Raw genomic sequence first — 16,654 nt, forward strand, 5'->3', positions numbered from 1 at the left:
TGCTGTTGTAGACATTTTAGCAGTGGTGCCCTTCACAGAAGGTTTGGGCCTGAAAGTAAAAGTATTTCCTGCATGCACAGCAATCCAAGATTAGAAAAAAAAATGCTTTCTCATTCTAGGTTGTACCCCAGTGTCTGGATTAGTGCATAATGTGAAGGCTCTGTGGAAGATGGTCTGAAAATCACCCTTATAATACAATCTCCTTTTACCATTTAGGAAATCACAAATGTATTTATGTCTCATACTTTTTATTCATACTGTTCTTAAGTGTTCAGTAGGTAAAATTATTAAACACTGAGGTATTTGGGGCAGATAAAAATGCAATGTAATGCGATTCATTAATGGTATGGAGTCTCTTCAGTCGTGGTGGGCTCTGTTCATTTGAAGTTTCTTTGAAGTCTTGCTTGGGTAGTAAGGTACTGGTTTACTGTATCTCCTTTTTAATCTTAAAATATTTGAGACACATATACAAAATAGAATGATTGGATGGAATATTTTGAGCAATGGTCTGCATTGCTGTGGTGACTGTGAAACCACTTGTAAACCTTTGGGACAGGCGAGGTTATAGCAATTAGGGCAGGCTGTGTACTGAGTAGGTAAAGATTACTAAGACAGTCCAGTTCTTCCAGGGCTCATATAGTGGGAGTAGAAGGAGGAGATAGGTATAAACCATCATACTTCTAGCATTGACTTAGTAAATTGAACCATGTGTCAATTATTCTAGAGTTCTATGACAAGATGAGTCACTCTACTAAGGGGTTAAGCCATTTGAGAGGTCTTATTTGAGCTCATTCATGAGGAGGAACCTTTAGCAGAAGAAAAAAATGTAGTAAAAGGCTTTCCAGGTAGAGAGAATAAAAGCCTAGAGGAGGAAAACTGACATCACTTCTCTACTGAATCTCTTCTCAGTATATGGAAAATATTTAGTAAAAGAAAAAAAAAAAAAGAAAAAAAAAGAAAATATTTAGTGTAAAAGGTTGGAGCTCAGCCTCATGACATTTAATCAAAATACTTTGTAATACTCTGTGTTGTCTCCAGTCTCCAAGGGCAAAGGCTTCAGGGACACAGAGAAAAAACTTAGGCACTATTTTTTTCTTTTTTACTCTGTAACAGATCTCCTTCTAGACAGTGACTGCACAGTGCCTTAGTACTGAAAGGAGAAAGATGTAAGGGTAAAGAAAATGTTTGAAAAATCATTTGTTGACATTTCAAAAACATTATCCTGTCAGGGATGTATTGTGGCGAGATTGAAAAGGTGCTAATGTGATCTGTTATGGGACCTTGAACTTTATCCTGATGTGGTGACTGTCATTGAGGGCTATTAATAGAAGCAATATGACACACTCTCTCTAACTCTATATATATGTGTGTGTGTGTGTGTGTGTGTGTATAAATATACACAATATATATACATATATACATATATGTGTTATATAAATAAATATATATATATATATATATATATATATATATATATATGAGAGGGGGGAGGGGCAGAGGAGGAGAGAAAATCTTAAGCAGACTCCATACCCAGTGTGGAGCCTGATGTGAGGCTCAGTCCCACAACTCTGAGATCATGATGTGAGCTGAAATCATATGCTTAACCATCTGAGAGTCAGACACTTAACTGAACCACCCAGGAGCCCCAATATGATTACATTTTTGTTTGCAAAAATAAAATCTTATGACAATGTGAAGACCTGAATGAGTAGAAAAACCAGTTAGGAGCTCTTAATAGAGTAGAGATTAGGGATGATGGGGCCCTGAACCAAAGCACTGACCCTGAGGAAAGAGAATATTTGAATAGCTCGAGTCCAGATATGGGAGTCCCTAAAGCTGTGGAAGTGGCTGAGGTCACCCTAAGAGTGTGCATGGTGTTCTGGGGAACATCAACTTGTAGGGGATGGGGGAACATGAGGAACCAGTGAATGACACTAAGAAGGATCACAGTGGTGGAAGAACCCGGAGAATGAGGTTCTAGAAGCCAGAAGAAGAGAAAGTGGTCAAGAATCTAAGCAAGTATTTTATTCAAACAAATGCTGCATTTAAATGTCTGGCTTTCTTGTACTCCTTATTTGGTTGATATTGTTATGTGTATGCACACACATACACACATCTGTATGTTATATAGAGAGTTTTTGGCTTTTCCCACTGAAAAATAATATTAATTTTTCGATACTATTCAAACGTTCTTCTTTATAACTACTGATGTGGGCGGTAACTCTTGAGATCTATACACGTAAAAAGTCACTGGACTATATGATCTCTAAGGTCATTTCAGCTTGGAAGCTTTGATTTTGTGGGGCACCTATCTGACTCAGTAGATTGAATATCCCACTCCTGGTTCTGGCTTGGGTCATGATCTCAGGGTCATAGGATCCACCCCCATGTCACGTCAGGCTCTGCACTCAGTGGGGAGTCTGCTTGAAGATTCTCTCTCTGCCCCTCCCCCTACTCACATGCATGCTTGCTCTCTCCAAAATAAATGAATAAATCTTAAAAAAAAAAGTTTTGATTTTGTGAAGGCATGCCTAAGAATGAGAATTTTGTGAGGTCTTAGAGACAGTAAGAATCTCTGGGCCAGAGAGCTTTTAATTAATAAAAATTGATGGGAAGAAAAGAGAAGTTGGTTGGAGGGAGTCCAAAGAATGTAACAGTTTTATTTTATTGGTCAGTAGAGATTATCTCTGTCAGATGATTTGAGTCCTCCATTGTTATTCTGACTGGTACACTTTGACACTACTGAAGCAGAAGTAAAAAGTACTTGGTGCTAAAGTTAGTTTCTGATGACTGAATCTATGTGTGTATATACATGTACATATATATATATACACACACACGCATATTTTACGGTATTGTACGTGTGTGTATATACACACACTATATATATATATATACTTATATATATTATAAGTTTATATTAGTTAAAAATTTGAATTCACTCAGCCATTAGAAACAACAAATACCCACCATTTCTTCGTGGATGGAACTGGAGGGTATTATGCTGAGTGAAATAAGTCAATCGGAGAAGGACAAACATTATATGGTCTCCTTCATTTGGGGAATATAAAACATAGTGAAAGGGAATAAAGGGGAAAAGAGGAAAAATGAGTGGGAAATATCAGAAAGGGAGACAGAACATGAGAGACTCCTAACTCTGGGAAACAAACTAGGGGTGATTGAAAGGGAGGTGGGTGGGGGATTGGGGGGGGACTGGGAGACGGGCGCTGAGGAGGGCACTTGATGGGATGAGCACTGGGTGTTATTCTATATATATTGTAATATATATATATAATATATATATTATATATTATATATATATATAGTGACAGTTAATACCATTTAAAAACATTTCCTGGCTAGATAGATAAGATCGAAAATCCCTAATGAGAGATATTCTAAGACTCATGTGAAGAAAAATCCTCACCCAGCTAGCTATTTAATATTTTATCCCTGAAAATATAGAGCAGAAGCAATCTCATAACATTTAAAAAATCAATCTGGACACATTTATTATTGCACTGCCAAAGGCAACATGAAGCAACCAAGGTTCTCTGCTACATGCTTTGCTACATCTCTGCATCTTTTTATTACTTCATTACTCTCTGTATTAGCCCTAAATGTAAATTCCCTGAGGGTTCTGTACTTGCTCACCCTCTTCTCCTTACCTGCCGCCACCCTGTCCTCACAGCTAAGGGAAAATGGCTTTTTTTCTTTCTTGAATTTAGCTAGGGCCTCTAGCACATGACTCCTACATCTTTAGACCTGAACTCTCTCCAGAACTGGAGCACTATAGTCTCAATAGTTATAGGACATTTTCTGTTGAATGTTCCAGATACCACAGAATAAAAATCTTCAAAATGGAGCCAATAATCTCACATCTGACCAGACCTTCTCTCTCTCTCTCTCTCTCTTTTGCTTAATTATTTCCCACCATGATACCACCACTCTCCAGATACTTAGACTTGGGGTCTTGATTCTTCCAGAAGTTGCTAGAACCTGGAACTTCTCCTTCTTTAAATCTTATGGGTACTTTCCTTCTTTTCTATTCTCATTCTGACCCTCTGTGATTACAGAATTGCAGTAGCTCACTTTGCTTAGTCTCTCTCTAGTCTAGTTCATTTTATACATTGCTAGCAGCTCTATCTTCCTACACCAGACCTCTAATCGTGTCCTCGTGTCACTCACCACTGAGTGACTTCTAGTTTTATATCCTGGACCTATGGGGCCCAGCTGATCTTTCCAGCCACATATCCCCACCCTCTCCCATCCACACAACACACCCACACCCCAGCCAAACAGGCTTACTCCCTCTTCAAACATGCCGTGAACTTTTATCCATGTTTCTCCCTTTGCCAGAAAAACGTCTCCTCCCCTTTCTCATGCCTGTCAAAATCAGACTCGTCTGAACTAGGCCCTCTCATATTATGACATAATGTTTGAAATGACTGTAGGATTTAAAGTATGCTTCCCCACTGATCCAGCAATCTGGATTATGATAGTTCATCCTATAAAAATATATACCATACATTCCTATATAATATCTGTGTGTGGGTATGTTTAATGCAGCATTGCTGGTAACAGTAAAATATTGGAAACAACTGAAATAGATGCAAATTTGAAAAAATGGAGACACGCACTTATACACACACATTGACAGGAAATTGGCCATTGAATGTGGGATGTGATTTTTTTTTAAAGCAAGCATGTATGTGTATTTATGTGTGAGTAGGCATGCATATAGAAAAGAAATGAAAAAATATGCACCAAAATATTGAACAGTACTATGTGTGTGTGTGTGTGTGTGTGTGTGTGGCTGGGGGGGGGGAGTTTGCAGTGGGCAGTGTTGAAGTTTTAATGTACCTTGTCTAAATATGTCAACTTTTGCTAATACTGCATGATGAACTCAGTGGTGCTTATTATATAATTTTTTGTGTTTTATTTAAATAAAAATAAAAGGTGGAAAAATATTGTGAGACTCTAAATGCCAACTGCTTTAGTGTCAAATATGCATTGGTATTTAATTATCAAGAAGAGGCCGTCGGAAAGAGTTTGCTCTGTGTCATTTTAGAGTGATATTTCATAAAATATTTTAATTCATCGATACCAATATTCCAGCTGACACACTGCTGCTTAACAAATGTGGGTTTCTTCTTGCAAATAAGCTTCCCAGAATTGGGGATCCCTGGGTAGCTTAGCGGTTTGGCCCCTTCCTTCGGCCCAGGGCGTGATCCTGGAGACCCGGGATTGAGTCCCACATTGGGCTCCCTGCATGGAGCCTGCTTCTCCGTCTGCCTGTGTCTCTGCCTCTCTCTCTCTCTCTCTCTCTCATGAATAAATAAATAAAATCTTTAAAAAAAAAAAAAAAGCTTCCCAGAATTAAGTATGTGTGTGGCTGCTGATGGCCAATAGTGAAGCATTTGAATGGATGCCATAGTGCTTACACATAAAACATAATTTTATGTGTAAAATATTAAGTGACACAAGTTTGATTAATTTTTATATGCTTATTTTTACTGGAGAACAAAGAGACATGATGGTATATGTTTGTTTTGTGGTGATCTAGGTATTACGAACAATACACAACATTTCATCAACCATCTGGAGGAGGAAATGACCACGTAATTAAACATTTTCTTTACTATTTTCTGTATCTAATTATAGCAGTGTTTAAAATTTTGCATTATTATGATAAAGATTCAGACTTTTAAGAATACCATTGTTAGTTTTCTAGCAGGATACAATGTAAAATTTTTTATTTCTTATGAAAAGAATTTACTGCATGAGATGTACTCAAAGTTAAGCCTAGATTAGATTTATATATGCATTATAAATATACAATATCATATACTGGGAAATTAGAGGAGTTCGAAGTGGCTTTTTAAAATGTAATTAAATTAAGAATCACGTATTTACAATGACTTTGTAATTATTAACATGCTTCCTGGACTTTTTTAGTCATGATATAATTAAACCAATCAATACAATTTTTTCTTTAACACAGCATCAAATTGTAAACAATGAAACAAAACATCCCAGAATAAATATAGTCCTTCTGACCTTTATTTGCCCTGAAAAGCTTTTGTTAATGATTTATGTATCTTGAAGTTTGCTTCCCAAAACAGCTTGTAAGAGATGATCAAAGGTACAAGTTGGTTAATCAGAAGGTAATGATTCCACATTACCCTGTAAATGTTGGATTTGAAGAAAATAGAGACTCTTGATCATATTTTGAATGATGGGAAGCAAATATTCCTATAGAGAGGTATTTTTTTATATTGAGAAAAATGAAACTGTCTTGTAATCATCTTATGAATGCTTAGATATAAATAGATTTTTTTAAATTTATGTGGACTGAGGCTTAAAATACATTAACTCCTCAAGCATTCTATTTGTTAAGTGGGTTTTCTTTTGAGCTATTTCTTGCTATATCATTAACGCTTGGATAATAATTAATTACTGAATTACTTATTAACTAAAATTTAGTATTCTCATTACATTTTCCCAAATAAATATATTGTAATCACAAGGAATAGCTTGGGGAAAACATGTTTACCAAAATGCCTGCGGGATTGAACACTATGTTGTAAGCAGTAACATCCATGACTCTCTGGTTATTACATCGTCACTTTATAGTTTCTGCATGGTTCCTACCAACCTTTTTATGGGAAGGTGGCAAGTAGTGAACTTGTAAAAATGGGAATATTAGAATCTCAGATTTCATTTTAGAATGTTTGTCTTTAACCTAAAAATGAATTTGCTTAGTAAGATGTAAGACTTGTTTCCTTTAAAAAAAAATATAAAGACTCAGAGCAAAGAAACATAAATTCACTATTTCTAGATGATCACAGGTCTGGTTTTACAAGATAGTCATGTTTTTTACTGTCAGGGTTTAAACTGAAAGGAGTGCTATTTGATTCTATAAGCATTTTAGGGTAACTCATGAATGGTAGTTGGGCAGACAATGTAAAAATACTTTTTATTTGGCTTCTATGTGCTGCCAGATTAATAGCCCCAAAGGGCAGGGCACCACTTCCATCTTTTGGTTCCACATTCTGACAAGTTTTGTTACTTCTTTCTATTCTCCAATATGCAGAAAGCACCTCAAAGTGCTCACTAACTGATCACGAGGCAATATAAGTAGACAGGAAGACAGTGGTAGGTCTTAACTTGATGCTGTGATGCTTCAGGGCACCACACAAGTCTTTCACAGTAACTGGCATATACTCTGGAGCTTATGGCCCTGGCCATAAGTGCATGTTGTGCACTGCCACGTTACTATTCTTATCTGCATTTCACTACAGATAAAAATTTAGAAAACTGAGCTTTGGAAAGGTTAAGCAACTTGCTCAGGATTATACAGCAGTTAAATGAAGAGCTGAGATTTGAGCCAAAGCAGAAACCACACTCCTCACCATCTCACTGTGTTGGCATAGACGTAGTTGGATGCTGACCACCAGTTCTGCTTGTTACCACCTCTTCTAATTTGTTAAGGATGGCAAGGTATGCAGGTGACTGAAAGCAAAAGTATGAGTCATTGGTTGGGGAAGGCTGCAGTGATGAGAAAGCCTTGTCTGTGTAGTGTTCTTGTTGCTTTGCAGGTATGCCTATTATTACAGTGGGATCGGTGCTGGCGTGCTGGTGGCTGCTTACATCCAGGTTTCATTCTGGTGCCTGGCAGCAGGAAGACAGATACTCAAAATTAGAAAACAATTTTTTCATGCTATCATGCGACAGGAGATTGGCTGGTTTGACGTGCATGACGTTGGGGAGCTTAACACCCGGCTCACAGAGTAAGTATCTGGTTTTTTAAAAATCAATTAATTAATTATTTATTTTAAAAAGATTGTATTTATTTATTTATTCATGAGAGACAGAGAGAGGAGGAGACATAGGCAGAGGGAGAGGTAGGCTCCCCACAGGGAGCCTGATGCAGGACTTGATCCCAGGACCCCAGGATCATGCCCTGAGCCAAAGGCAGTTGCTCAATCACTGTGCTACCTAGGTGCCCCAGTACCTGGTTTCATATTGAACTCAGACACGTTTCTTACTCTTACTTAAGTGAAAAAGTATGTTATCAGATCTGCTCAGAGATACCAGCAGAGGACTCAGAAGTGACTATGAGACTACATTCCTTCTGAGCAGCAGCCATGTCTTCTACATCCTTTGATTCTCACTGCCCCAGCAGGGCATGAGGAGACTTGCATGGCATGCAATGAGTGAGGGATACCTGCCAGACTCAGAAAGTCCTTGGAGAGTGGTGTGATAGAGCAACAACACAGTACTTTCTAAGGAAATTCCCAAGGAAAATCCTAGGTGTAAACAAATTGCCCCATCCTCAAAACAAAATGAAATAACTAACTGGATTCAGGAGAAAAGTTCTATGTTCACAGTTCTGATTGTTTATCTCTAACACTTTTAGCGATGTCTCCAAAATCAATGAAGGAATTGGCGACAAAATTGGAATGTTCTTTCAATCAATAACAACATTTTTCACCGGTTTTATAGTGGGGTTTACACGTGGTTGGAAGCTAACCCTTGTGATTTTGGCCATCAGCCCTGTTCTTGGACTTTCAGCCGCCATCTGGGCAAAGGTGGGTAAAGCATATAATTCTAGGTTTTATTTTACTTAAATTTTTTTAAGATTTTATTTATTTATTCATGAGAGAGAGGGAGAGAGGCAGAGACACAAGCAGAGGGAGAAGCGGGCTCCATGCAGGGAACCCGACGTGGGACTTGATCCCAGGTCTCCAGGATCATGCCCTGGGCTGAAGGTGGCGCCAAACCACTGAGCCACCTGGGCTGCCCTAATTCTAGGTTTTAAACTGTCCCCACCTCATCCTCCATGGTGGAAGGCTGTTTTTATCATATGAGGACCCAGATCTATACTTGATACTTGGTTTTATTTTATTATTTATTTATTTATTTATTTATTTATTTATTTATTTTAATTTAAAATTAAAACAAATTTAAATTCAAATTGGTTAACACATAAGGTACTATTGGTTTTAGGAGTACAGTTTAGCGATTCATCACTTACATATAACACCCCATGCTTATCCCAATACGTGTCCTCCTTAATGTCCATCACCCATTTAGCCCAGCCCTACCCACCTCCCCTCCAGCAATCCATAGTTTGTTCTCTACAGTTAAGTCTCTTATGGTTTGCCTCCATTTTTATCTTATTTTTCTTTCCCTTCCCCTATGTTTGTTTATTTTGTTTCTTAAATTCCACAAATGAGTGAAATCATATGAGATTTGTCTCTGACTGACTCATTTTTCTTAGCATAATACCCTCTAGTTCTATCTACATCATTGCAAATGACAAGGTTTCATTCTTTTTGATGGCCAAGTAATATTCCATCGTGTGTGTGTGTGTGTGTGTGTGTGTGTGTGTGTGTACACATACACCAGTTCTTCTTTATCCATTCATTAGTAGATTAGTAGATGGACATTTGTGTTCTTTATAATTTGGCTATTGTTGATAATGCTGCTATAAATATTGGGGTGCATGTGCCCCTTCAAATCAGAATTTTTGTATTCTTTGGATACATACCTAGTAATGCAGTTGGTAGATCATAGGGTAGTTCTATTTTTAACCTTTTGAGGAACGTCCAAACCATTTTCCAGAGTGGCTACACCAGTTTGCTTTCCTACCAATAGTACAAAAGTTTCCCCTTTCTTCATATCCTTGCCAACATCTATTGTTTCCTGAGTTGTTAATTTTAGCCATTCTGACTTGTGGGAGGTGGTATCCCACTGAGGTTTTGATTTGTATTTCCCTGATAATAAATGATGCTGAGTATTTTTTCGTGTGTCTGTTGGCCATGTGAAGGTCTTCTTTGGAGAGATGTCTGTTCGTATCTTCTCATTCTTAACTGGATTGTGTATTTTTGGGGTGTTGATTTTGATGAGTTCTTTATAGCTTCTGGATACTAGCCCATTTTCTGATAGATAATTTGTAAATGTTTTCTCCCATTCCTTTGGTTGCTTTTCAGTTTTGTTGATTTTTTTCCTTTACTCTGCAGAAGTTTTATCTTGATGAAGTCCCAATAATTCACTTTTGCTTTTGTTTCTTTCGCCTCTGGAGACATGTCTAGTACGAAGTCACTGTGGCTGAGGTCAAAGAGGTTGCTGCCTGTTTTGTCCTCTAGGATTTTGATGGTTTTCTATCTTACATTTAGATCTTTCTTCCGTTTTGAGTTTATTTTTATGTATGGTTTAAGAGAGTGGTCCTGTATCATTCTTCTTTATATGGCTGTTCAATTTTCCCAACACCATTTGTTGAGGAGACTATTTTTCCATTGAATATTCTTTCCTGCTTTGTCAAAGATTACTTGACCATGTAGTTGTGGGTCTGTTTCTGGGTTTCCTGTTCTGTTCCATTCATTGATCTATATGTCTGTTTTTGTGCCAATACCATACTGTCTTGATGACTACTGCTCTGTAATATAGATTAAAGTCTAGAATTTGATGCTTCCCACTTTGCTTTTTCCAACATTGCTTTGGCTATTCAGGGTCTTTTGTGGTTCCATACAAATTTTAGGATTGTTTGTTCTAGTTCTATGAAAAATGCTAGTGGTATTTTCACAGGGATTACATTAAGTATATAGACTATCTAGGGTAGTATAGACATTTTAACAATATTTATTCTTCCAACCCATGAGCATAGAATTTTTTCCCATTTCTTTGTGTCTTCAATTTCTTTCATAAGTGTACTATCGCTTTCAGTATACAAGTGTTTTACCTCTTTGGCTAGGTTTATTCCTATATATCTTACAGTTTTTGGTGTAATTGTAAACAGGATAGATTCCTTGATTCCCTTTCTACTGCTTCACTGTTGGTATATAGAAATGGAACAGATTTCTGTATGTTGACTTTATATCCTACAACTTTGCTGAATTTGTGTATCAGTTCTTCAAATTTTTTGGTGGAATCTTTTGAGTTTTCTACACAGAGTTCATGTCATCTACAAATATTGAAACTTTTACTTCTTCCTTGCTGATTTGGATGCCTTTTATTTTGTTGTTGTTGTTGTGTAATTGCTGAGGCTAGGACTTCCAGTACTATGTTGAACAATCATGGCAAGAGTAGGTATCCCTTTCATGTTCCTGACCTTAGGAGAAAATCTCTTAGTTTTACCCTTTGAGGATGATGTTAGCTGTGGGTCTTTCATATATGGCCTTTATATGGCCTTTACTCCTTCCACCCTACTCTCTTTCTCCTCTTCCTTTGAGATTTCAATGGTGACAAATGTTGGAATTTCTCCCATTGTTCCGCAGGTCCCTGAAGCTTTTCATTTGCTCTCTGTTTCAGAGCAAGTGAATTCCATTGTTCTATCCTAGGGACACCTATTCTGTTCTGTCACCGCCACTCAGTGAGACTGAGACCTTCCTCCATGACCTCTAATTTTGCTGTTGGATCTTTCAGTTTTCTCATTTCATTTCGTCCTGTTTTTATAACTTCCACTTCAATGTTAATAGTATAGTACCTATTTTTTTTCTTTTATTTCAAGAGAATTTGTAATTGATTAGTGAAGCGTTTTATGGTGGCTGTTTAAAAATCCATGTTAAGTAATTCTAACATTTGATTTGTCTTAGTGTCAGTTCATTGTTGTTGTTGTTTTTCTCATTCAAGTTGTGATTTTCTTGGTTTCTTGGTTTCAAGTGACTTTTTTTTTTCAAGTGACTTTTATTGTATCCTGGACATTTTGTCCTTTATGTGAGGAGGATGGGTCCTATTTAAAGTCTTTAATTTTAGCAAGTCATTACCATGTGTGGGCTTAGCCTGCAATTCCTGGCCTTCTTTTGTGAGTTGGGGTTCCAGTGGCAGTGTCATATTCAGACCCTTTGCACATTATTTTGGTCAGTCAGCATGGTTTATATGGAGCTGCTAGTACTTTTCATGTATCTGTCACCTGGGAGAGTGCAAGTAGATTCTATGCCCTCTAGCTGCCTCGGTGTCTCTGGGTGGAAGGTGACAGGTGCCAGCACACTGGTCTGAAGATGCTTATTTGGAGCTTGCCATGACTGGGTCCCTTCTGTTCTTCCTTCTTGTCTCTGTTAGAGAGAAGAGCCTCAGGCTCACAGGGACAAAGAAGCTTTCCAGCTTGGGCCACATTTCTTTTTTAACTGGGCTGATAACCAGAGAACTTACGAAATTTGTTGGAAATCATACCAAAACTTAATCCAAGAGTGAGGATTAAAACCTAGGTCTCCAAAAAAACAAAACAAAACAAAACAAAAAAACAAAAAACCTAGGTCTCCAGCAATAAGCCTACGGCTCCATTTATTAAACAAATAGTATCTGAAGCAATGCATCATTATTAAAAGATGAACTGTTTCTAACTTATCTAGGACAGACATCCGTACATATTAAACAGTTTTTCAATAAATACATGAAGAATTTGCCACCTGACTTGTTCTGGTAAACAGAAAAATCAATTAACACACAAACTTTTGCCAAGTATTTCACCTGACTAATAGAGAAATGCATTATCACCACCAAGAATATCATTTACACACTGTTACTCTCAGTAACAAATTAACAGAGTTCTCAGAACTTCAGTTTCTTCCTGTGCTAAATAAGATAATACCTATACTTCAGAAGGATAGTATGTACTTGTCTGATATAGTAGATGCTCCATAAATGGTAGTTATTATTTGTAATATAAAAATAATATCCACCCTCTAGGGTAAAATTTCTAAAACTTCTTAATATTTACCATCTGATTTGTTCTGAGTTTGGCTCAACTTTTGTTGGCCTACCAACACCTATATGGTTTTGCCAAATGAATTTGTAGTGCTTTCTCTAAGTTGTGGTGAACTCAACAGAAATTACAAACTGGACCAACCTCTACCTGCTACCCACTCTTACATCAAATTGGTTTTAAATGAACACCACACACAGCCTTGGAAGGGAAAATAAATTTTACAAGATCATCAGAGTCCTGTGTGCAGAGTGGGGAGGGCCATTGATACAGCTTTGCCTTCATTAAAGAATATTAAATGATCTGAAATTGAATTTTTAAACAGATACTATCTTCATTTACTGATAAAGAACTCTTGGCCTATGCAAAAGCTGGAGCAGTAGCTGAAGAAGTCTTAGCAGCAATCAGAACTGTGATTGCCTTTGGAGGACAAAAGAAAGAACTTGAAAGGTTTGAGTCTTTTGTTTTAAGTTGCTAGTAATTTTAAATTCTATGTCATCTTAGATGCCCTTCAAGTTTATAGAGTTGAATATAAAGGTATGTGTGTGGGGGTGTACTTTTAAATAGCTTTCTAGATATTCTACAGCATAGCTAATATTCTGGAAGAGTTGTAATTTTAGTTATAGTCTTCTTATATCTGTTAATTTAAAATATGTTCTAGAATGTCCTAGGTGGGTAGGGCGATAAAATATTTCTTAAGGCTGAAACATATTTTATATCTGATAATAATTTTTCCCCATCAAGTTAATTCTTGGTTCTCTAAGACTAAATGAGTATTTTGTATAAGATCTAGGGATACTTTTTAAACTGTAGTTAGTGTCCTCTCTTGCCCAGGCTCCTCATCTGTTGGGCTAGGCTCCATGATTTGGAAGATAAAAATATGACTAAAAAGCACATTTGTACAAAAGTTCAGAATCTTTATTATGTGTTGTTTAGTATTTTCTTGCAACTGTCCCATTTTATTAGATTTCTGAGAGTATAGATGGTAAATTTATTGCAATGTATAGTATTTATCAGATCCATTGATTGCTAAACAGTGGCAGACTTTATTGAATATATGTTATAATCTGATATTATAGTATTTTAATGTTATGACTATATGTATACTTGGAAGTTAGGAAATACTAAATTATATTGTTTGGAACATTATACATTGTTGGTAGAGCCATAAGGAAAACAGGGAATTTTTATAAGTCAGCATGATAGTTACCCCTGGGAGAAATGAGGCATGAGTTATAAGAGTGAGACACATAGCAGAGGGCTTCTGTGGTTTTGGCAGTATTCTACGTCTTGACCTCAGTTGTGGTGAGATGTGTGTTCACGGCATAATTATAATACTTGTACATAATTTTTATACTGTGCCTGTGTGTTTTGGGTATACTTTTGTTCATCTGATATATTTCATAGCCACAAAGATGTCCTCTGAGAAAAATTTATGATGGCTAAGTTCAAAGGAGAGTAACACCTATGTTCTCTCTTAATTTTGGTAAGGTTTTTGCTTACCAAATAAGCAAAATGAGAAGTCTTACTTAGTGATCTGGCAAGCATCCAATCAAATACAGTCCTTCCTCTTTGGCAATTAAATTCTTTCAGAGGGATGGGAAGGGGAAGAATGTAGACAACTATAAGTAACAAAATATCTAATTTACCAGTTAGGTAAACAGTATTTGGGATATAAAGAGTCATAGGGGTTACTATGACCCTAGAGTCATAGGGTTTACTATTTAGATGATTCAGAAGCTTTTTCTAAATAGTTAATTTTGAGCAAACAGAGAATGAAGTTTTGATTCTTTTCTAGTTTTTCTCAGTAGAAGGGTGGACCAGAGAAAGAATACGTCCACCAACATAGGGAGACAAATAAAGCTTTTCTGCTTCTGCCTAGTTTCTGAGCTGGAAAGCATCTCCTTACAGAAATAAAAAATCTCAGGTATCACCCTCAGATGCACTTAGGGCTTGAATTTATAAAATTCTGTGAACGAGAGAGGGCTCTCTCCCCAAGACTGAGGATTTCATGTCCAGTGAAACCACTAGGGTGTCCAGTAGAAGAAATGAAAAATTGCTGAAAATTAATTAAATAAGCATCCAAATTAAGAAATTTAAAAAAGAACAATAAAGGAAGTATAAGGAGGGAGTAATAAGTAGCAAAAATTAACTGAATAGAAAATAAATGTAAGAAAGCAGAGGCCTGACAAATGCATAAATTAATTCTTTGAAAAGACTAATAAATAATCAAGTATTTTTTGCAAATTTAATCAGGAATTTAAAAAAATAATAAGGAAAAATTGCTACAGATCAAAAAAAAAACTTCATTTTAAAAAAGTACAGCTTTATACCAATAAGTTTTTGGTAAACTAATGAACTAGACAATACCCTAGAAAAATATAAACCAGTGGTTTATGGGTGACTTAGTGGTTGAGTGTCTGCCTTTGGCTCAGGTAGTGATCCTGGGGTCCTGGGATCAAGTCTCACTCAGGCTCCTTACAGGGAACCTGCTTGTCTTCTGCCTATGTCTCTGCCTCTCTCTCTGTGTCTCTCATGAATAAATCTTTAAAAAATATATAGGCTAAAACTCTTACTTAGGAGGAAGAAAACTTGAGTGGACCGACAATCATTAAAGGGATTGAATCCAAAGTTAAAAACTGCCACCTTCTGCCTTTATATACACAGTAAAACCCAGAGTCCAGATAATTTTACAGACAAGTTCTAACAAAACTTCAAGAGAAAGATAACCCTACCTTATAGAGATTGTTTCAGAGAGTGAAAAAAAAAAATATATAAAGTCGAGAATTCACCATATAAGGCCAGTGTAACTTTGATGCCACAATTAGGCAGATACATGAGAAAGGAAAATTATAAAGCAGTTTCACCTAAAACCTAGATGCAGAAGGTCTACGTAAGTTATTAGCTAAACAAATCCATGTGAAAAATGTCATCAGATTAAAAAAAAAAACTGGAACTTACTAGCTTTATCTCATGAATACAAAGATGATTCTAACATTAGGAAATCTATTAATATAATTAACCATATTAACAGATTGAAAGGAAGAAATGTTTTGTATTGGTGGATGAGGAAAATGGATTAATTATGTATAATTCATGACAAAAATTCAAAACTAAGAGTAAGAATTAATTTTCTTAATATAGAGTATATACCAGAGGTATATAGGAAACTAGATCAAGAGGATATTCAGGACCACAACATGCTGGCCTGATTTTCTTTCCAGGTTGGGCATTTCTTGAAAGTTCATCAATTCAACAGATTAGCCAGTGTCTACCACATGTATGTGCTGCACTCTACATTTTCAATAGAAAATTGGAAATAGAGGAACTTTTTCCTCTTAGGATCCTTAGTCCAAAGAGTAAGGTGGAGAAAAGGGGAAAGGAAGAGAGTAGAAAGGAAGATAAGAAAGAAATCACTGAAGAAATGAATGAAATAATCAACTTTTAAAACATACTATGAAACAATCAAGTGGTGTGCTGATAAGGGTGAGAAGGGAAATTTTACTTTAAATATGGCAGTCATGGAAAGCCTTGGCAGCCAGGGAAGGCGTCTTTGAGGAGATTTCATCTAGGCTGAGACTTGAAGGGTGAGGAAAAGCCTGTCCTGGTGGGATTAGGGTAGGGACAGAAGAGTCTTCCAGATTTCCTGAGGTGGCAAACTTAGGTATGTTCTAGAACATGCCATCAGGTCTGTGTGCCTAGAGCTCTGTTGAGTGATGGGAGATGGAGAAGAGAGGCTGTTGAAGGCAGTGTGGGCTGTAGAGGAGTTAAGATTTTACTCTAAGGGCACAGGCAAGCAGTTGAGGGTCTTAAACAAAGGAACAAATATCCCCATTATATTTTAAGATCATTTCTCTGTCTGTAATTGGTTTGGTGAGTGGAGGGGAGCAGTTAAAGATTGGAGGCAGGGAGGCTGGTAGCAAGGCTGTTGTAGCCTGAGAGGAA

At 36.8% G+C, this 16,654-nt stretch overlaps 1 protein-coding gene across 3 annotated transcripts in view; it reads left to right on the forward strand.

Annotated features, from left to right (window-relative positions):
• The window catches only part of ABCB1 (ATP binding cassette subfamily B member 1), a 206,545-nt gene that overhangs the window by 132,909 nt on the left and 56,982 nt on the right, over positions 1 to 16,654 (forward strand). For all 3 annotated transcript variants that reach the window (XM_077857100.1, XM_077857099.1, XM_077857101.1), the window contains exons 5-8: positions 5,567 to 5,621; positions 7,602 to 7,793; positions 8,423 to 8,594; positions 13,035 to 13,159. In XM_077857100.1, coding sequence (XP_077713226.1) covers positions 5,567 to 5,621; positions 7,602 to 7,793; positions 8,423 to 8,594; positions 13,035 to 13,159 — 544 coding nt within the window. The remainder of the gene's footprint in view (positions 1 to 5,566; positions 5,622 to 7,601; positions 7,794 to 8,422; positions 8,595 to 13,034; positions 13,160 to 16,654) is intronic.

Source organism: Canis aureus, chromosome 18, assembly GCF_053574225.1.
Source record: "Canis aureus isolate CA01 chromosome 18, VMU_Caureus_v.1.0, whole genome shotgun sequence".
In the NCBI taxonomy this organism is placed as follows: domain Eukaryota; kingdom Metazoa; phylum Chordata; class Mammalia; order Carnivora; family Canidae; genus Canis; species Canis aureus.